This window comes from Ursus maritimus (genome assembly GCF_017311325.1).
Source record: "Ursus maritimus isolate PB19 chromosome X unlocalized genomic scaffold, ASM1731132v1 scaffold_X1, whole genome shotgun sequence".
NCBI classification, from domain to species: Eukaryota; Metazoa; Chordata; class Mammalia; order Carnivora; family Ursidae; genus Ursus; species Ursus maritimus.
Window position 1 is genome coordinate 75,316,392 of NW_024423319.1, and position 22,267 is coordinate 75,338,658.

A 22,267-nucleotide genomic window follows, 5' to 3' on the forward strand; every position below is an offset into this window, starting at 1 on the left:
TAATAAGAGAAGAGACAAGAACCATATAATCCTTTCAGTTGATGTAGAAAAAGCATTTGACAAAATACAGCATCCTTTCCTGATTAAAACCCTTCAGAGCGTAGAGATAGAGAGTACATTCTTCAATTTCATAAAAACCATCTATGAAAAGCCCACAGCGAATATCATTCTCAATGGGGAATAGCTTCGAGACTTCCCCTTAAGATCAGGAACACAACAAGGATGCCCACTCTCACCACTATAGTTCAACATAGTACTAGAATTCCTAGCATCAGCAATCAGATAACAAAAAGAAATAAAAGGTATTCAAATTGGCAAAGAAAAAGTCAAACTCTCTCTCTTTGCAGATGACATGATCCTTTATGTGGAAAACCAAAAAGATCCCACCCCCAAATTACTAGAACTCATACTGCAATTCAGTAATGTGGCAGGATACAAAATCAGTGCACAGAAATCAGTTGCTTTCATATACACTAAGAATGTAACTGTAGGACGAGAAATTAGGGAATCAATTCCATGTACAATAGCACCAAAACCCATAAGATACCTTGGAATAAACCTAACCAAAGAGGTAAAAGATCTATACTCTAGAAACTACACAACACTTACGAAAGAAATTGGGGAAGATGCAAAGATATGGAAAAACATTCCTTGCTCATGGATTGGAAGAATAAACATAGTTAAAATGTCTATGCTGCCCAGAGCAATCTATACTTTCAACACCGTCCTGATCAAAATACCAATGGCATTTTTGAAAGGGCTTGAACAAACAATCCTAAGCTCTTTATGGAACCAGAAAAGACCCCGAATCACCAAGGAAATGTTGACAAGGAAAAACAAAGCTGGGGCCATCACGTTGTCTGAATTCAAGCTATATTACAAAGCTGTGATCACCAAGACAGCATGGTATTGGCACAAAAACAGACACATAGATCAGTGGAACAGAATAGAGAGCCCAGATATGGACCCTCAACTTTACGGTCAACTAACCTTGGACAAATCAGGAAAAAATATCTAATGGAAAAAAGACTGATGTATGTTACGGGTAAGAAAAAAGGCCAATTGAGGGCTTGGAGAGTGAAGAGGGTAGAAATGCGGATCGCTTTTTGTGTGTGTGTGTGTGTGTGTGTCAGTGCTTTTTTATATTTTAAGTGTCCAGGGAAGGTCTCACTAAAAAGGTGTCATTTGAGCAGACATCTGAAGTAAATGAGACACAGACCATGTCAATATTCAGAGGAAAAACACTGTAGGCAGAGGGAACAGCAAGTACAACGCCCTGGAAGTGGGATTTCAGACAAGTCAAACTTACAATGTCCTTAACAGAATCATTGCATTTTCTGACTTACTTCACTTAGCATAATACACTGTAGTTCCATCCACATTGTTGCATTTTTCTTAATCCTGTTCCAATATTTCTCAGTTCAGTGGATCACAACACCATCTATTTACTTGCCTAAGTCAGAAACTGCAGGGCATTGGCCTCATAGGTTATATGCCTCCTCCACTACACTGGCGGCCATAAGGCCAGAATCTGTGGGTAGTTCACCATTATGGGTGTGGCACCAAATACAGAGCCTGACACAACGGTGCTCAGAGAGTGGCAACATCACTCTGGTGGGTGCTGGCAACTAAGCTTAATATTAGACCTGAAGATGCCTCATTTTACTATGTTCAACAAACATATGGTGAGCATTAAGTTTGTGCTAAACTCTCTGTTGGGTGTAAGGATACAAAGATGTCCAGAGATCCTCTGCCCTGGGAAACATGGTCTGGCTCTGTACAATCAAAAGAAACTTGTGAGGGCACCTACATGGCTCAGTTGGTTGGGCGTCTGCTTTTGACTCAGGTCATAATCTCGGTGTCCTGGGATAGGGCCCTGTGTTGGGTTCCCTGCTCAGTGTGGAGTCTGCATCTCCCTCTCCCTCTGCCCCTCCCTCCCCTGCTCACAAGTGCGCACGCTCTCTCTCTCTCTCAAATAAATAAAATTTAAAAAAAGAAACTTGTGTATAAGAAGTCATAAACTCATGTGTGTTTACATCAAAAATGGTTTCAAAGTCATAAGTTCTATAACTGCAGATCTGTACATTGGATCAGGAGACTAACAATAATAATAATAGCAGAATTAGATAGCATTTATTGAGGTCTTCGGGTGTATCAGGCTCTGTGTTAAATACTCATATGAAATACTTAATTCTTACCCCAGTTCTGTGACGTGGGTACTATTATTATTCCCATTTTGCAGAAGAGAAAAGTGAGACACAGAGAAGTGGAATAACTTGCTCAGGTCACACCACTCCTAAGTGATGGGGCCAACGTCCCAGCTCAGGCAGTCTGGTAGCAAAGTCACTACACTATGCTGCTTACTTTCCTGAGAAAGACAAACTTAGCTAGCTGAGCCTCAGTCTTTTAGCCAGAAAGTCATGTTCTTATACACTTTGGCCCCACACCTATCTTTTTCAGCCCTAATTTTAGTTCTTTCTCTCCCCTTATACAAATACTTTCTCTCGCCCTATACCAATATACACCAGCCCCAGGTGTCCAGAATCCTGGCCCTTGCCCAACCCACTACACCCTCTCACACTGATGGGCTTTGGATNAGACAGGAATCCTTTCCCTACTTTTCTGACTCGACATAATCATCAGGGTCATCCTTCCAGTGAACTTTTCTCTGATGCCCCTCCCCACCCTGAGGAAAAGGAAGCTCTTCATCTACAATGCTCCAGATGACTTTTGCCAGACTTCTAGTCTTTCAGCTCCTTTCAGAACTCCACTGGGTGCCCATACTCCTAGAATGTTACCACTGTACCTGCTCTTCCCAATACCTATCACCAGGCCTGGCATAGAGGAGGTACCCATGGAACATTTAGTAAAGAAAGAAAGAAACACTGTGTTCATGTGGACCAGTCTGTCTACCTGAGTTTATGGAATTGCCTCCATACAGCCTGCACATCTGTTCTCATAAGCTTTTCACTGCAGCCACATGACACCAAGCAGCAGAGGTATTATCTCCATTTTGTAGGTGAAGAAACCTAAGACTTAAGAAAGTATTCTTGCTCTCCCATGACTAGCCCCTATAGTGATCAAACAGGTTGACCATGTGTCAGTCAGCATATGGAAGTGGGGCCTCAAGGGCTCCCTCTTTGAGAAGGCATTTTGAGGTACAAGTTTATGCCTACACTTGGTCTTTCCATACACTGTCCCTGGAGAAGAGTGGACCATACAAATCAGGATCTGTGTAACCCCACCACCACCCTTTCCTCCTTAACGCACATATACACAATGTCATCCCAAGACTTAGAAATATCAGGACCAAGAAGAAGGGCACACAGCTGGGAGACCTCTTTAGCATGTCAAAGACTACTTTTGTTTTTCTAAAACCCTATATCTTTTGGATCCAGCCCAATGTTCAATATCTGTCCATCCCAAGGCTAACTGGTATGACTGAATGTTTGGCAGCTGGGAAGAGGACATGGAGGACTAGCTCCTGTGACGGGAGTAGCACCGTGGTACCTCCTTGCCTCACAATTATTTCAAGCCCACCACTTGACTGCTTTGCACAGTTCCTCTCTCCCTATTCCCACAGTGGATACTGCCCTGGCCCTCTTTTTCCCTGGGCTCCAGATTTGGAAACTGTCTTCTTCAAATTGTAGTATTTGGCCTAGTTCAGAGAATCAGGGTTCTAGGTGAAACATGAACAAATGGCAGGCCACCAGAGGCACAAGGCAGTTGCAGAAGCTTATGGAGGAGGTGCTGGAAAAAAGACACCTCCAAATCAGGTCCAACAAATGAGAATCAGGACTTTGTAAAGCAGGAAAGCACAGCTCCAGGGAAATATTATAGTTCAGCCACCCCAATGGGGAAACTAAGGCTAGGGAGGAGAAGGTATTTGCCCAACAAAGTCACACAATGAGCCAGTGGCTCCCTACTCCCTGCCATTTATCTAGACCCAGGACCAGAATAGGAGGTCTGACATTCAAGTTGCTCATTTTTGTTGGAGATGGGTGTTATATGCAACTAATGAATCACTGAACTTTACATGAGAAACTAGGGATGTACTGTATGGTGACTAACATAATATAATAAAAAAACATTAAAATAAAAAAAATTTAAAAAAGAATGTCATGGAAGATCATAGAACATCATGGAATATTATAGAAAGAATTGAGTTCAACTATCAGAGTTGGAAGAGATCAAGGAGCTTGGTCAATCTTATACCCTGCTTGTGGAGATGAGGTGATAGACTGTCCCAGAGAGGAAAATGGACTGGCCAAGTTCATACAGCAAATCTGAGGTAGAGCTGGAGTCAGATTCCAGCCCTAGCAACCATGTCAGTTCCTGTGCTCCACACATTCAGAGGCAACAGTCTTCCTCTTTACACTCTAGCAGCCGGATCTTTTCAAGGCAGACAGGACCCTATAGAGCTGGAGAGAATACTCCTCCTGAAATGCAAAAACGGCAGGCAATGTTCTCTAATCTCTTCCCTCTCTTCAACTTTAATCCCCCCACCCTTTTCAGACATTCACAGAGTTTTAGGGTAGGGCCTTCTGGATATTCTTGAGCTAGTGGTAGAACTGGATTCTTTATTGCCTCAGCTCACTAGTCCTTTTACTAGTGGCAGCCATTTACTGCCCTCAGGCTAATTAAGACCCAAGCTCAGGCTGGCCACCTGCCACATCCCAAACACAGAAGCCAGCAAGGCTGGTACAGGCCTCCTGACTCCACCCTCAGCTTTGACCGCCAGTCTGGGCCCAGACAAGATTTTTCTCTCAATTTCTAGACTTTTCAGGGACAGGGAACTGCACAAAGCCTGGTTTGCCATGAAAAGGTTGAGGGGCCCTCTAGAGGCCTTGGAGATCCCATCTTGTTCCATGAAAGGCTGGAAATATGCGTGAGGGTCAAACTACAGGAACAGGTCTCTCCAGAGAAAAGTGAAAGTAGCCTAGCACAGGAGCCTGGGGTTCCGAATTCCAAATGCGCCCCTGTCCCTGGCAGGCTAGGTGACCTCAAAGAAGTGCCTTCCCTTCTCTGAGCAACAGCAGGCCCTTGGGTAACGGGTGCAAACTGACCTAGGTGGTCCCTAAGGGCCCTGGTGTGCATGAGAGGCCAAAACTGGGGCATGGACGCTGTAATTGGCTTTCCTGGCAGGTAAGTCCCCCCTCTGCTCGGCCTGGGGTCGCGCGCCTAGGGGCCCTATCTCTACACCTAATGTTGGGGCTGGCGAGGCGCCAAGGGGCTTTGCAGTCCCCCAGGTTCCCCAGCCTCTCCGCCCCGCCTCTCTCTCAGGAATAAACTGCCGGGTGGCGGCCAGGGCTCCTCAGCACGACCGCACAGCGTCCACGGAAATGGGAGCGTATGCAAAACCGAAACCGAACTCCAGGGCTCCAGCGAGCCCCATCCGGGCGGGACCGACCCAGCGAGCTCACTGGGTAGCCAAGCCACGATCCGCCCAGTGTGGGGGCGGGAATGGGGAGTCCCAGCGAGGGGTTCTTCATCCTCTCCGCCTCCTGCCAACACCACGCCCGGGCTTATTTGCATTTAAAGGGCAATGCACCAAGGAAAACAGTGGGCGGGTTGGGACACGCCTTCCCACCGCGGCGATTGGGCCACATGCCTGCCAATCAGGGCGCGGATGCCCCACCCTGTGGCAGCGGAGTCCTTGGGGAGGGGGTATGGGGGAGCTGCCCCAAGGCTGGGGAAGGGGACCCAGTGCAGGAGGTGACTGGAGCCGTGGCGGCGGCGGCGGCGGCGGGAGGAGCAGTGGCGGCGATCTCAGCCACAGCAGCCTAGGCTCGAGCCCTGGCCAGGGCGGCACAGCAGACAATAACCGGGCTGGAAACTCGACCGGGCCGGGTAAGCGTTGCGCGCAGCCAGGAGCCTCCGCCTGCCCGCCGTCCGGTGCAGTCCCGCGTGCTCCGCTCTGGCCGCCTGAAGAGGGGCTCCAAGGGCTGGGCCAGTGGGCGTCCGGGCCGCCCTCCGTTACCCCTAGGAACCAGCCTTGAGGACTGGCTGGTGAGGGGCAAAGCAGAGTCCCCTGGGCGCGGGCGACCGGGGCTAGAGGGGGTGCAGAGGGCGGGCAGGCAAGCAGGATAGCCTGGGCCATGCCTCCAGGCTCTCGGGGGAGGCGGGGATGGGGCCCGCACGTGCTACCGCTCGGACCCAGGACAGGAACCGCCAGCCAGCACCCCCAGCGGTGCATTTGTAGGCCTGGAGCTCCGCAGCTTTGTTGTAGCACACTAGCTGGAACAGCTGTGTTAGGGTATTGCTCACCCCAGCGGCCCAGCTGTCTCCCCTTCCCTCCCGAGCATCCCCTGCCTCCTTCTCCTCTCTGCGGACGGAGTCAGCGCGCTGGCCTGGGCCCAATGGATACTGGCTTTGGCGTGGATTGGGCTATCCACACTGTCTGCCAGGGAGCTGAGTTGGGCCTGTGGGCTGCCCACTTATGAACGGCGGCCTTGCGGGCCCCAACCAGCCGCACCCCCTGCTCCTGGGCCTCCAGGAACATCTGGCACCCGCCCCCGCGGACAGGAGGGCTGGCAGCGGAGTTCTTGCTGGACCTTAGGTTAGAGCTGCAGCTCAAGCTAGTCCTTGGGTTAGATCTGCAAGGCCGCTTTGTCCCCACACACCTTGACTCCTCTCCCCTCGGAGAGCACTGGTCGCTTTTTTCTCTCCTGCCTCCCGTTTAAAAATAGCGATAAGCATCGTGTTGGTGGGGGGATTTCTGTGCTAGAGGCCAAGGGAGCAATTATTGTAGTAGAGAACGCACCCTCTGGGTCTGCGTGAGAGAGCTAGAAAGACAGCCAAACCCTCCAACTTCGCAGTTACTTAAAATACACAGCCTGCTGAGCCGCTGTCATTGTCTACTGCAGACACCTCTGACACTGGCGACCACCTGACTGCAGGACTTTGCCCAGGCTCCTTGGCAAAGAGGGGCTGTGCCCTCAATGTGCTCCACAGTCCAGGTGCCCAGGTAGCAGCTGGACTGGCCCTGCAGAGCCAGCCTCGGTTTAGTCAGGCTCATCTGTCATGGCCCTCAGGGTCAAGGGGAGCCTCCTCCTACACACAAACATTTCCCTCTGTGGCTCTGCCAGCCTGCTGTATAGGCATGAATATGGGCTAGGTGGAGGGCACTGTGCTATTGGACTCCCTGCACCACCGGAGGGCATTTTAGCAGAGCCCATTCCCCACAGTGCAACTCCCTTCATTGGCCCCACCCATGGCTCAGTCACTGCACCATGGTTTGCCTCTGGCAATAAACTCTAGGCCTTTTCAAAGAACAGGAGAGAGGGAGTGACTAAGGGGCCTGGCAGGCTCCTCTTGGACCTTTGACCAGCCTCTGAGGGTGGAGAACCCTGTGGGCTGCAAAACCTGGGTATTTGAGAGGAGTAAATCCCTCACTTGGGGGAAGGCTAGCTGGGGACCTTTGTGACACCAGCCAGGACTGCAGATAATATACTATAGTCACTTCTTGCCACTTCGAGCAGGCACCAAAGGAAACCAACCCTCTATTTGCAGCTGGATATCTCCAGCTCAGGGCTGGACCTCCTCTCTGCCCTGCCTCAAACCAGCAGCCATCTAATGTATCTTCCCCATATAACTCCCTTCCTCACACCCAAACCCACTCACCCTGCACTGCCCAAATTCTTTTCCCTCTCAGGCCCCACCTCTGGGCCTACCTTCTGCTAGGTGTCTTTTCTGCCTGTCTCTTGCAACCCATAATGACCTCTTCTTTTTCAGAACTCCTCCAGGCTTGCCTGCGTCCCTTGGCCATTTGGGGGCTTAAATTATAATAGGAGGCAAACTATAATTAAGTTTCCCTGCCTCTACTTTGTCTCTCTAATATCATGGATGTCTGGGTTCTCTCAGAACCCATCAGAGGGGTAAATAGAACCTTGAACTCAGCCACAACCCCTTCAAAGCCTAGGAATGCATAGTAGTTCATGAATGCTCTAGAAAGACTTGCTGTCTTGTGGAGCTTTCAAGAAGACCTTTACCTCTCCAAGTTGCACTTGTCCTGATCCATATGAAAGTGATTAGAGAAATGATACTCAAGGCTCAGATATTTATTGAGTATGCCTAATAAGAATGGATAAGGGCAATGGGTTGCAACTACAAGAAAAAAAATCATGATGTCTCCTTTCAACAACAAGCTCAAGATCTGTATTGCCCAGATCCCAGACTACATGTATCTTTGGTTGCTAATTCATGAGCCTAGAGACAAACTACTGTGGAGAGAGAGGAGAAATCTGTATATGCAGGGTGATCGCCCTGGAAGCTTCCAGAAAGTAGAGGGGTTTGGCTAGGCAAAGTAGTGGTATAAACAAAATTAGGAATGGGAGGGGGTGGTTGGCAGCCAGGTTGAGAGATGTGACTTAGTCTTTTCTGGTTGAGATTGTTAGATTTAAGGTAGAGAGGAGGTTGGTGCCCAGGGGTGGGGATTCCTAAATGCCAGGCTATGGAATGGGCATCTGATCTTGGGAGAATGGGAGAAAGGCCCATTGAAGAATGGAAAATTGGGAGGTTTTGATACTTCTATGTGTGTGTGCAAATATGCCATAATAAAATGGGATTTTAGAAAGAGGTCTTAGAGATTGGAAGCATGCTCTAAATTGGGACTCTAAGAGGTCACCTTTGGATCTGGACATAGAACCAAGGGGCAGCTATCTCTAGGGGGGAAGTTGTACCATGTTGGCTTCCTTTAAGCCTTGCAGGGGGTGAAGTTGAAGGAGAGTGCCTAGAAGCCCAGGCTTCTGCTGATCCCCATCCTTCCAACTGGACAGGCCTTCAGGGAACAGCAGTTTGGACTCCTGTGCTTACAAGATGGGAAAACTGAGTCCTGGAAAGCAACAGGGACTTCCTTAAGGTCACACTCCATTTAGGGATAGGTTGTTGCCTCCTGCGCAAGGGCTCTTACACTGTATCCCACTGTCTCCAGTGGCCTTTGTTCAATACAAATCTTATTAACTAACCTCTAATCTCACCTCATCCACTCCTCAAGAGTGAGAAGGTTGCTGGGTTTTGCTTGGGGGCCCCATCTAAAGAACTCTACCTCCCTTTCATGTCTATTTTCCTTCTTGGTCTTGGTCTGCAGCCTGTTGGGGGGGGGGCTGAAAGTTTCAGAAGGAGGGGAGGTAGTTGGAAGAAGTTGGAAGTCCAATGATTTTCTCTTAGTATAGTGGAAGTGTTAAAAATTCCTCAAGAACTGTTGCATTTACACTCTCTGAAAGTATGTGTATGAGGCATGGGGACAACCCTGTTCCGCTTGTCCAGGGGAATAAGGAAATAAATAACAGCAAGTCTGGCAGGTCACTGGCTTGTTTGTAGAACCAAAGAGGAAAAAGGGGCTTCCAGCCCCCTCACTTACAGATAGGCTTCTTGAGGCTAGAAGAGGGCATGCCCAGTGTTATTCCAGTATTCCCTGCCTTGAATCAATCCAGGCTGAGAAACTAGGTGATAAAGGTAAATCCTCCAGAGGGGGCATTTCCTCCCTGTATCACTCATTCGTTGGTCACACATCTCACACTGCCAGGAAGTTCTTAGGGCTAATCTGAGCCTCTGGTATACATAAACCTTGCTATACATAAACCTTGCTATACATGCTATACATAAACCTTGTGTGCATGCACGTGTTTGTGCATGCATGAGTGCATGTGTTTGTGTGCTTGTGTTTGTGTGTGTGTGTGTGTGTGTGTGTGTGTGTGTGTGTGTGAGTATTTGGCAGTAAGGTTGGGGGCAGCTAGCTATTGTTGCTCCTGCTTAACAAACCATTGGAGATTTCATGGGCGTTAAACCATCTCTCCCACTCCCAATTTCTGTTCTCTGAATTAAATAATTACAGAGTTTTTCATCTCCTCTCCTTGGTCTTATTTTTCAAACTTGTGCATGTGTAAGTGTATCTCCAGGAAGAAAGTTAGGGAAACCAGAACCACTGAGAAGGTGCAGGTGCCAGCTGAGTGAGGGCACATTGCTTCTCCACGCCTCCCCTTTTGGGATTAGGGGATAATTATGGACAATGAAGAAAATAATGTGAGGGGGCTTGGTGGCAGCAGAGGCAGGCATACTGGTGCTACAGGGGCATTTGGGACCTTTTGATCTGCAGTTCTTGTTGCAGAGCCTTCAGTGCTTTCATCTCCTGCAGGTTTTTTTTTTTAAAGATTTTATTTATTTATGTGACAGAGAGACAGCCAGCGAGAGAGGGAACACAGCAGGGGAGAGGGAGAGGAAGAAGCAGGCTCCCAGCCTAGGAGGCCGATGTGGGACTTGATTGATGTGGGACTTGATCCAGATGCTTAACGACTGTGCTACCCAGGCACCCCTCTCCTGCAGGTTTTTTGTTTTGTTTGTTTGTTTTTGTTTTTGTTTTTGTTTTCCCTGCTGGGCTTACAAGCAATACTAACCCAACTTTTCCAGCCAGTGCTCCTCAACTCTCCCTGCTGGGGGCTACTCAGGGAAGAGCAGGCTGGACCGGACCTGTTCTGTTCCCCCTTCCCTCTGGGCATATAGGAAATATTTGCAGGCCAGGCCTAGTGCATTTTGAAAAAAATAAAGTGTTGAGCTGGGTTCTGTAGAGGGAGGCATGAGAAGTGAGGCTGGACTGTAGTGCAGTGGTGGACTTAGCCTAACCAGTTAGGCATGCAGGCCTTCCACTAAAGCCTGGGACCCCCAAAATTACATGCCCCCACCATACCTCCTCTTTCTGCAGCCACTAGAAAACTGGACACAGTACTACCCTTCTCCTAGCTTCTCACACAGCCTGGAGCAAGCAGACCCCTAGTTCATTCTTCCATTTCTAGATGGGGAAACTGAGGCTCTGAAAAGGGAAGGAATTTGCTCAAGGTTACACAGGAACATAAAGCTCTTGCCCCTCAGTTCAAGGTTTCTCCCTCTAAGTACACTGATACACTGATTCTGATCCCCTCCCAAGCCTCTGTTTCGTTACCTGGTCTCTTACATAGGCTATGGTATATATAGGGAAGTGGATACCTGGGAAAGTTCAGGGTCTCCATTGTTCATTGGCCCAGCTGTTCCTCTTCAGGCTTTCCTTGGCTGCCTTGTCACCTCTGTTTCCATGGAGTTGGCTCCTCTTATTCTTCACCTGAACTGGGTGGGGGGTCTTTGTTGTCACACTTGCTGGGTTAGTACTGACATCATAGAAGCCTTCCTAAGCAGGCATGGCACCCACCTCAGATATGTTCTTCTCTAAGGAGGTTTGGGAGCCTGAGAGGGGAGTAGCAAATAGATGGCTTGGCTCCCAGAGCCCCCATCATTCCAGGCAAGCTGGGCAGGGAACCTCAGCAGCCTGAGGAGAAAGTGGGGCATCAAAAAGGCTCACCAGGAAAGCCAGTTTCTAGGAAGAAGTGATGTCTGGGTGACCATACCTACTACACTGGAGAAGACCCTATGTATTTGGGGCTAAAGGATAGACAAGTGAGGCTAGGAAACCTGCAAAGGGCATGCAGGGAGAGTGAGTCTTGAAGGTCAGTGAAAGGGGTTTGACCCTGATCTTGTAGGCGGTGTGTAATAATTTGGTAAGTAGAAGAGTGATGCACTGAAATCAGGGTTGTAAAAATGAATCTGGCAAAGGTGTGGAGGAGATGGAAGAAGGGGAGGGAAAGGGTGGGATTTCAGTGTTGTGGCAGGTAAGGACCAGAGGCAGCTCAGCTAAGAGGCTTGTATCATCTTCAGAGAACATGGGCTGGCAGCTGAGGAGCTAGAGTAGAGAAGGTGGCTGCAAGAGGCCCCATCACAAGGGTCTTTTATTGAACTTCTGCTCAGTAACTAGAGAGCAATTTACCCTTTCCATTTATCATCTCAAATTCTTGTAGTGATCCTGCATGATTGGATTTCTACATTTTCTAGATAAGGTGTTCGAGTCTCAGAGAAGTTAGGCCAATTTCTCAAACCCCACCACTTGTAAGGGATGAAACTGGCATTTTAGTTCTGGGCTGACAAACTCCAGCTGAGTTAGATTTCAGTTGAGCCAATGTTGTTTGCGCTCCTGCTCTGTGCTAGATGTAGTGACTATAAGATGAAGGAGGGTCCATTTGAGAGAGATGAACAGATAGACCAAGGCCTGCCAGAATGAATTACCCTTGGCTGAGTATGTTAACTCATTTGAGCGGCTGGTGGTGGGCAAATGGGAACCAAGCAAGAAGGCCCATTTTGGGGTCTGTGCTGCATCTAGAGGTTATGAGATACCCACTTGAGAGGAGGTGCTCCTTAATAGTAAGGCTGCAAGTTAGGGGACATGTGGTTGCAGGGGTAGCTTGGATATAGCTCTGCCAGCAGTCTGTATAGCTTCACAAAAGGATGCCAAGTGAGGCAGCCCTTCAGGCCCTGAACAAATGGTTTTGAGAGTGGACATTGGCTGTGGGCTTTAGAAATGGGTGATTCCGGTTCCACATCATCTCATAGGTCATTTTCTTTAAATAATAGCTCAAATTCTGCATCTTTGTCCCCAGTGGCAAGTTTCTGTTTGAACCTTTTTTACCCCCTCAAACTTATCTCCCAAGGAAAAGGAGAGTAAAGGAATGTGTTCCACAGCTTGGGAGTGGTGGTGGTGGAATTGCTGATGAGAAGAGCAGCCACAGTCTGGGTTGGCAGCCCTTGTATTCTGAAGTCAGCACGCTTTCTGGAATGTGCTAGGTGGGGCCAAAACAGTGGCAGCCAAGTGAGGAATGGAAGTGCTTCAGAGAAAGCTCAGCTGGGCTAGGAGGGGTGCAAGGGGAGGGGGAGATGATGGCTTTCAGGTGTGAGGGGAAACTGTACAGTCCTTGCTCTCAGTCTTCCTCCTTCTATTGGGAGCTAGCCCTGTGCAGCAAAATGGCATTGGAATGGGGACTCCAGCAGCCTGGGGGCTGGTGTGGCTTTGTCTCCATCCCACTGTGTGAACTTAGGTAAGCCTTTTCCCAAGTCTAGATAGTCCTTTTTTGTGACAAGGTGATGAGGAGTTAGCATCTCCCACCAGGACTGATTAATGGATTGCTGGGAATGGCAAATGGGAGGTAAGGGAGTGGGGAGTGCTTTGTAAACTGGTAAGTGCCCCATTGGGTGAAAGGTGCCTGTTGATTTGCATTTCCTTTGATGTTGGTACATTTAGCTGAATTTGAATTGTTGATCTTTCTGGCCTAGGCTACAGAACCTGGCTAGTTGAAATTCCCAGATAATCTGGAACTACTAGCCAGTAGCTGACTGGAGGCAACATTTTAGGTCCCTGAATATCAAAGGTTGGCTAAAAGAGCAGCCTGCTGTGAGATAACTACATTTACCATTTGGGGCAACTGAGGCCCAAGGAGTTTTGGTGACTTACAGAAACCAAGGGGTTTTGCTGCTGGAAATTGTCCAAGTATAGTTTAAAGAAAATATTTTAAAAAATTAGTTGCTATGTGTTTGAGCCTCTGCTATATAATGAATTTTATTTGGTATACAGATATACATTTGTTTTGTTCCTTACAATAGTTTTAAGAGGTAAACACTCTTAATAGCCTCATTTTCCAATTGAGGAAACTGAGGGAACTTGCTAGATTTCCCCCAGGTAGGCAGAGCTGATTATAGTGCAGAATGGTCTGACTCTTGTTGCGGGAAGGGCTCTCTATCCTCACCACTGCTTCCTTAGTTACCATGCCCCCATACACAAGGGCAAGATGGGCCCAGAGTAGGCTTACCCCCAGGAAAACTGCTTGGTAGAGGTCTAGGGAACTGTGATTGGTTAAGGTCAGGCCTCTGGAGCTACTGCATGAATCCATATACTTCTTCCCTGAACTCTACGTTGGCTGAGCTAGCCCCAGGAAGCTGAGCTGGGAGCAAAATATGTAAGGCTCTGGCTGCAGCTGTTTCCTCCTAAGAAGGGTTCCTGGGGCAAGTTTGTGGCTGGTCTCCTGCTTGTGTTTTGAGAGGAAGGGAGGGGAAAAAAAGCTCTGCCCTGAAGCCAGCCTTCCACTGGTCCCAGCATGGCCTGAGGCTGGTCCTGGGAGCAAAGATGGCCACATCCCACTCCCTGCCATGATAGCAGTAGCTGCAATAAACAGCCCCTGCCAGGGGCCACAGAGTAGCCTTAGAGTGTTCCCTTACCCACCAGTCCACGAGAAACTTAGCCACACAAGTTGAGAAACCCAAGGGTTGAGGGGCCCTGCATTTGGCAGGACCACTTCCTTGGCAGGGACCATAAGGGAAGTCAGCTCCAACCTGAAAGGGTTATAGGGTCTGTCCCTTGCAGTCCCCTTTGCCTTCTACCCCACTTCACTCTCCTGGCCAGTCAATTCTATGGTCCCAAATAAAGGCACATAGCCCATTGGTGAAGGACAACACTGGGACCAAGTAAGGTAGCAAGGAATGTGGAGAAGGGATCTGGGCTAGAGGTAGCTAGGTAGGGCTGGGGATACCAGCTATGGGTGATCCCTTCTACCTCTTGTTCTACTGTCTTGGGGAGACATAAGCATAGACATTATGGGTGGCTGTGGGGAGGTGCATGGCCCTGGGAAGGACAAGGTAGGGAAATGGGAGACAACACAGTTTCAAGGCTGGTCCTTGCCAGCAAAGATGACCCTGGTCCTAGTTAGGAGGAGGGCCTGAAGTTGTAGGGAGAGGATCCCAGTCCCAGAGATACCCCTGCCTAGTTCACCCACTCCCACCACACACATGCTTTTTAAACTGCCCTTAGCAGAGGACTTTGTATAAATCCACACTCCTGTTTTTAAAATCCCCTTACACCTGGCTCTTCCTCAGCATGGCCAAGGCAGCTGGTCCCGCAGGCTTCCCACAGTGAATGCCTTTCCCAAACAAGTGGCCTTTTACACATGGCCTACTACTTCCTAAGAAACTGGGATCTGACTTGGAAGGTGGTAATAATAACAATAATGTTAACCTTTCCCTTTAGCACTGCACTTTACAGTTTACGAAGTGTGTTTGGTGTCCATTATCTCATCTAATTGTCACACCACTCTAGTGATCTCCCATTTCATAAGTGCTCAAGCCTCAGAAGGGTGCCTTGGCCTGTTCAGGGTCCCCTGGAATGGCCTGGAACCCAGCCCTGCAGCTTATGGCTCCTTCCACAACACACTGAAGATTCCTGTGGCAGGGAAGGGGACAATGCAGAAAGTAGTGGGCTGGCTTTTACCCTAGTGGGTAAAAGCACCCTTGTGCTCTTGAGCACAAGAGCAAGGGTAAGAGAAGGCCCACAGAAACTGCCCTCTAGGGAGGGCATCGAGGTTCTGGAAAGCAACTCTCTTTAAGATTCAATTTGCCTAATCCCTCTGTTCACAGGAACTCCATCCCTAAGCCCAGCAGGGAAATTCAGCCTTCTATCCACAAGGATGTTTAGGCCCGTAAGGTTTTTCACTTGGCCCTTGGTCTTCCTGATGCCCAGCCATACATACTAGTCTCACTCATCTCTTACCCTAAATCATTGCGATTTCTACTCACTCCTGTATGACAAGGCCCAGATTGAGTGCCTTCTCAAGGCAGCTTCTCTGAACCTAGGGGGTGTCTTTCTGCTTTTCAGATTTATCCTGGGATATGATAACAAGGTATGAAAAAGGATATTCCAACATGCATCTTAAGATGATGGCTCTTCTTTAAGACTTTTATTATGTTGTGTCCTACATATAGGACCCTTTCCCTATTAGCCTAAGAACTCCCCCAAAAGTACTAGCTAGGGGTTCCCCCTTCTTGGCCTACCTTGTAGAACTGAATTCAAAGTCTATCACTTACCAAATGTTCAGGAGAGGTTTGTTTCATAAAACAAAGGAGGAGCTGAGCTGGAGCAATATCATGTAAAAATATGTCATCCAGGAAAAAAAATTACCTGAGCAAATAACATTACACATCTCTGCAGAGAAGGGATCAGATATCTTTTCTCTTTTATTTTCTGGATAACCAGCCATTATCTTGCTCCAACTTTAATATTCAGTTATGCAGAGTGCTCCTGATGGAAGCCTGGTCACACTGATGATTCAAGTGTGAAGCTAAGCAAGGCACAAGGCACAAAATTAATGTTTGCAGGACAGGATCAGGGGCTCCAGGAGGGTTCCTCCAATTAGGTCAGGGGCTAGTTAGCTGCCAGTCTCTCTACACCCCCAGTGCTGATCCATAATCTTCCACTGCAGGTGAATATGTGAGTCTTATTACTGTTGTAACCAATTATAGGGTTGATGTGCTGGCAAACTACTCCAGAGACACCAGCAAGCCTTCCCTGTCTCTTTCTGGCTCCCAGCAGTTGTTTTACCTCCTTTCTTTACCCTAGCTCCCTGTCTGCTGGTGGCTACCCTGCAGAGAGGGGACACAGTGGTGAGGAACTTTCCAGGGATAGGTCATTAGGTTTTAGCAGGCTGGTCACCAATCCATCTGTCAACCAGCTGGGGTCAGTAGAATGAATGTATCAGATTTGGGGTGGAGGACATGTGTTGGGGTAGGTGGTGGATAGTAATTTTTATTCCATCTCTGTAGCATTTGAATGTTTAGAGGATTGGGAGCCTAGACCAGAAAGGTGTGCTTTGTACCAGGTTTATTTATTTAATAACTGTTGAGATAACTTCTAGGCCAGGAACATGAATCATGTGGAGTTATGCCTTCAAGGAGTTCCCTTTCTAGATAGGGAGCTACATGGGGGTCAAAATAATGAGGGGAGTGGAGAAGAAATAATTTGCCTCATGGTTCTAAAGTGGAACATGGGGGTTCCAGTTGCCAAGAGCCACATTAAATTTTTTTCCCAGCAGAAGAGTCAATAGAGTCTGACCTAGACCTCACATAACCACTATGAGGGGGAAGTATTGCTAGGCCTCTTGAACCAAGGATACTGAAGTCTAGAGAGTGCCTTGCCCGAAGGCCACCATGTGCTTTTAGCAGATTCTGGATTGCAGCTCTGGAATGTGGATCTGTGAGGCTCCTATTCTGGGCTTCTGAAGGTCTGAGCATGCACATGTAGGCAATCTAGGGAGGCTGTGGGGAAGAGGTGAAGCTTCAGGTCTACTTTTCTTTCTAGCCCCAGGAAAAATGTCAGTGAGAACCCCAACTAATGTGAAATTGAGGCCTGGATCTTGCAGAGCCCAGTGAGGACTCAATGGGCTGTTTTGCCAGATGGTTTTCAAAAATTCTGTGTCATCGGAGCTGACCTCCCTGCTGCCTTTCCTGCCTCCCCCTCCCTTACCCCTTTGATAATTCCTCCTGCAGTCAGTAGGACAACTGGGCATTTCCTACATCTACAGTTCCCCTTGGCCAGTGTTCAGAGCCTAGGGTGGCCTAAAGGGAGTAACCCAGTGAGGGGCTGGGGTGATTGCTGTCTGTTGTTCAATGCAGGACTTTGTTGCCTTGGGGCCCAGAGAAGGCTGGCCCAGCAAGCCAACCATATGGAATGCATTAAGGTTTTCCCTACATTTTCTTTTACTTTCTTTCTGGTTCCACTCAAGCCTGAAATAACAGACACCTGTGAAAACAAACCCAGCCTGGCTGCTAGCTTACCAGTACACTCTCTCTATCTTTGTTTTTCTCATCTTCTCTAGACCCAACTGGGATGCTTCCTGACTGATGATGTTATAACAGTGCTTGGAAGGCAGAAGGCTGCTTTTTCAGCTGAACATACCTGAGTTGTCCCTATCACCATGGAGACTGGAAAGGATGAAGCTTCTCAGGGCAAGGGAGCAGTAACCTCTATAGACACCCAGGACCCAGGGGCAGAGAAAGGAGCCAAGAACAAGGCAGCTGAGATAACAGAAGGGCCAGTGTCAGAGCCATCCTCATCTGGCCCAGGTAGGCTGAGGAAAACTGCCATGAAACTTTTTGGTGGCAAGAAGGGCATCTGTACCCTGCCTAGTTTCTTTGGAGGGGGGCGAAGCAAAGGTTCTGGGAAATGCATCTCCAAGAAGGGTCTTAGCAAGAGCAAGACTCATGATGGCCTGACTGAAGCAGCCTGTGGCCCTGAAGACATTGTCAGTGAAGGAACCAGCTTTGCCTTACCCTTGCCTGAATCACCCTGCCAACTTCCCAGTTCCCAGAGTGCCCATGGGGTTTTAGAGACAGGCTCCAGATGCAAGACATCTGTGGCTGGAGCCACAGAGAAAGCTGGGGCTGTGAAGGCTCCCTCTGCACCCAAGCCAAAGAAAGGCCTGAAAGGCTTTTTCAGCAGTATCCGCCGTCACCGGAAAAGCAAGGTCTCTAGGGCTGAACAAAGTGAGCTAGGGGCCAAGGGGCCTGAAGGGGCCAGAGCCAGGCCTCATGAACGTGTGAGCTCAGCCATTCTGCCCCATACTGAGGATATCCTCCAAGCCCCCAGAAAGGAAAATGCCAAATCCCAAGATGCTCCTGGACCAAAAGTTTCTTTAGTACCAGAGTCTTCTCCAGCAGTCACTGAGAAGACAGGCTTTAAAGATCCAGAAAAACCCAAGGAGGCCTATGCCTCAGCACTTCTGCAACCCAAGCCTGCCTCTGAAGTCAGTGGCCCAGAGGAACCCCACAGTCCAGAAACAGGGCAGAAGGTGGTGGCAGAAGAGGTAAATCCACCAAATGGCCCTGTTGGGGACCAGCTAAGCCTCTTGTTTGGGGATGTCACATCCCTGAAAAGTTTTGACTCACTAACAGGTTGTGGTGACATCATAGCAGAGCAGGACATGGACAGTATGACAGACAGCATGGCCTCTGGAGGCCAGAGGGCCAATCGAGATGGGACCAAGAGAAGTTCCTGCCTGGTGACCTACCAAGGAGGTGGGGAAGAAATGGCCTTGCCGGATGAGGAGGAGGAGGAAGAGGAGGAGGATGAGGAGGTGGAATTAGAGGAGGAAGAAGACGGTGTCAAGGAGGAAGATTATGACTTAGACTATCTGTGGGCAAGTGCCCACATGTACCCAAGGTCCAATCTGAATTTGGGCTACCATCCCATCACATCCCCAGGCCACCATGGCTACATGCTCCTTGACTCAGTTCGATCTTATCCTGGCTTAACCCCTGGGGACCTTTTGACTCCTCAGAGCGACCAGCAAGAGTCTGCCCCCAATAGTGATGAGGGTTATTATGACTCCACAACACCTGGATTTGAGGATGATTCAGGTGAGGCCTTGGGGCTTGTCCACAGAAATTGTCTGCCCCGAGACAGCTACAGCGGAGATGCCCTGTATGAGTTCTATGAGCCAGATGATAGTCTTGAGACATCCCCACCTGTAGATGACTGTCTTTATGACCTCCATGGTCGCAGCTCTGTGATATTTGACCCCTTCTTGAACTTTGAGCCCTTTTCTTCCTCTCGGCCACCTGGGGCAATGGAGACAGAGGAAGAACGGCTAGTGACCATCCAGAAACAGTTGTTGTATTGGGAGCTTCGGCGAGAGCAGCTTGAGGCCCAAGAGGCGCAGGAAGCACGTGCCCGAGAGGCTTACACCAGGGAGGCCTATGCCCAAGAAACTCATGCCAGGGAGACCCATGCCCGAGAAGCTCATGTCAGAGAGGCCCAAGCCCAAGAGGCCTATGCCAGGGAAGCCCAGGCCCGAGAGGCCCATGCTCAAGAGGCTCAAGTCCGAGAGGTTCAGGACTGGCAGGAGAAGCCCATCACGGAATATCAGATGAGGCCGTTAGGCCCATCAGTGATGGGCCTGGTAACAGGGGTGTCAGGGACCTCTCAGACTTCCCACCGGGGAACCACCTCAGCTTTCCCTGCCACTGCAAGCAGTGAGCCAGACTGGAGGGACTTCCGTCCTCTGGAGAAGCGTTTTGAGGGAATCTGCTCTAAGAAAGATCAAAGTACCTGTCTGATGCAGCTCTTCCAAAGTGATGCTATGTTTGAGCCAGACATGCAAGAAGCAAACTTTGGAGGATCTCCAAGGAGGGCCTACCCTACTTATTCACCCCCTGAGGAGCCAGAGGAAGAGGAGGTTGAGAAGGAAGGGAATGCCACTGTGAGTTTCTCACAGGCCCTTGTGGAGTTCACCAGCAGCGGGAACCTCTTCTCCAGCATGTCCGGCAGCTCTGACTCTGACTCGTCTTTCACTCAAAACCTCCCTGAACTGCCCCCTATGGTGACCTTTGATATCGCTGATGTGGAACGGGATGGGGAAGGCAAGTGTGAAGAGAATCCTGAGTTCCACAATGACGAAGACCTTGCAGCATCCTTGGAAGCTTTTGAGCTGGGCTACTACCAGAAACACACTTTCAACAACTACCACAGCCGATTCTACCAAGGTCTGCCCTGGGGTGTGAGCAGTCTCCCTCGCTACTTGGGACTGCCTGGCATGCACCCTCGGCCTCCACCTGCTGCTATGGGCCTCAATAGGAGGAGTCGATCCCTGGACACGACTGAAACCTTGGAACTGGAGCTCTCCAATTCCCACCTTCCCCAGGGATACATGGGAAGATTCAAATGAAGAAGAAGAGGAGGAGGAAGAATGGGGCCGAGACAGTCCTTTGTCCCTTTATACTGAACCACCAGGGGCCTATGACTGGCCTGCCTGGGCTCCCTGTCCTCTCCCAGTGGGGCCAGGCCCTGCCTGGATAAGTCCCAGCCAGTTGGATGCGTCTTCTGGCCAGTCTCCATATGGGCAGACAGCCTGTTGCATACCTCCTGTGGCCATATCAATGTTGCTGTCAGTACCAGGGCCAGAGCCAAGGGCACCTGGGATATCTAGGCCTCAGCTATCTCGGCCTTCACACCTACCCCTGCCCATGGTCCCTTGTTATAACCTGCAGCCACAGGCCTCTCAGAATGTGAGGGCCAAGCCTCAAGATATGCTGCTGCCCATTGATGAGCCCAGTTGCTCCTCCAGTTCTGGAGGCTTCAGCCCCAGTCCTCTGTCCCAGGCCAAGCCTGTGGGCATCACTCATGGCATCCCTCAGCTGCCCAGGGTCCAGCCTGAGCCCCAACAGCCTCAACCCATTCACTACAGGGCTTCCAGCCTTGACATGTCAAAGGAGATGGCTGAGCAAGGTGCCTCTCTCCTCCTCCCCACCAGTTACTCCTCCACTGCTGTGAATGGAAAGCTAGCTGAATAGTCATCATCTATTCTGGAGTGGGGGCATGGGGCCTGAGCATGTGAATGGGGATCAGGGGTTGGGCAGAGGGGTGGGGGGATGGGGGTTGCTATTTAACTTGAAAATCCTTTTGACCAAGGAAAGCTTCTATGAGTTTTTGCCTTTGTTTTCCCACTTCCCTCATCTGCCAATCTGTGGTCACATTCGGCTTGAGTACATCTGCCCCAGGAGGCTGCTGCTGCTCTGTTGCTCCAACTTTTCATTTTGGGGTTTCTTGCTACCCATACAGGGTTTGGGATGCTGTAATTTTGTGCCTATTCCAGTTGCCCAGTTAGTGATTATATATATAGCATGCATCCTTGACACAGGCTGAACCCTTAACACCCCTGCCACCCCCCTACATACAGTGAATGAGGAACCACTGATGAACAGCCAGGTCTGCACTGCTTCCCACTTGAGGACAGGGGCTTGTTTGCTGTTAACAATGTGAAATAATGGTACAGATTCTCCCCACCCCCACTCCCTTCACTCTTGGCATAGCTGTCACCATTACATCAGATGATTATAATCTATCCACCCCAGCTAGCTGTCCTTAGAGAGGATCGAGTAGCATGTGTCTCACTGCCTATTGCTGTGGACTTTGGCATTATAACCAGATGGGGGCCTTTTAACCTGGTCTGCCATAGCTTGGGTTAAAGACAAAAATGCTGTCCCCTTACTGGAGTGATCAGATTCATTCAGTTGCAAACAGAAGACAAAATAGTGTTCTATTGTAGATACTGCCATAAGGCTGGAGTTGTGGAATGATAGGATTTTTTTCCTTCTTCCTCTCTTAATCTTGTGATGTCTGAGTTACAGACACTTTTGAATTTTTGTTTTACTCCAAAAGAATTTCATAATCTCATCACAAGAAACATATTCTTTTAATTGAGATACAGGAAGAGAAGCGGCCTAAATTAGGCTTGGCTATAGGGGGTCAGGGTTTTTGCGGGTTGCAGGGGAAGGATAGGAGAGGGAGGTCCATTTGTCCCTGCTGGCAGGAGAGAATTTTAGACATTGCAGAGCTCAAGGTAACCCAGCTTCTTAGAAGAGAAAATTGTTTCTCCCCCCAAAGCAAAAAATTCCCTTAATCCTTGCCCACCCCTTCATTTGGGTGCTATAAAGAGGCTCCAGAGGCACCAGGCTAGCACTCCCAAAAGACAGAATACCAAAGGCATCTAGGCTGCTGTTCTGGTTCTCTAAAGAGCTTTCATCTAATTAGCCAAGTCCTTAGCATCCAAAAAGACCACCCTTCTTGAGAGGAAAGACTGTGACCTGCCCTTAC

General features: G+C 49.2%; 1 protein-coding gene across 1 annotated transcript; it reads left to right on the forward strand.

Moving 5' to 3' along the window:
- Positions 1–5,637: 5,637 nt before the first annotated feature.
- On the forward strand, positions 5,638–21,013 carry AMER1 (APC membrane recruitment protein 1). Its single transcript, XM_040631073.1, is given in 3 exon segments — positions 5,638–5,850; positions 17,493–20,323; positions 20,325–21,013. Coding segments are annotated over 2 exon segments (3,372 nt in total). The 5' UTR covers positions 5,638–5,850; positions 17,493–17,591; the 3' UTR covers positions 20,965–21,013.
- Positions 21,014–22,267: the final 1,254 nt, after the last annotated feature.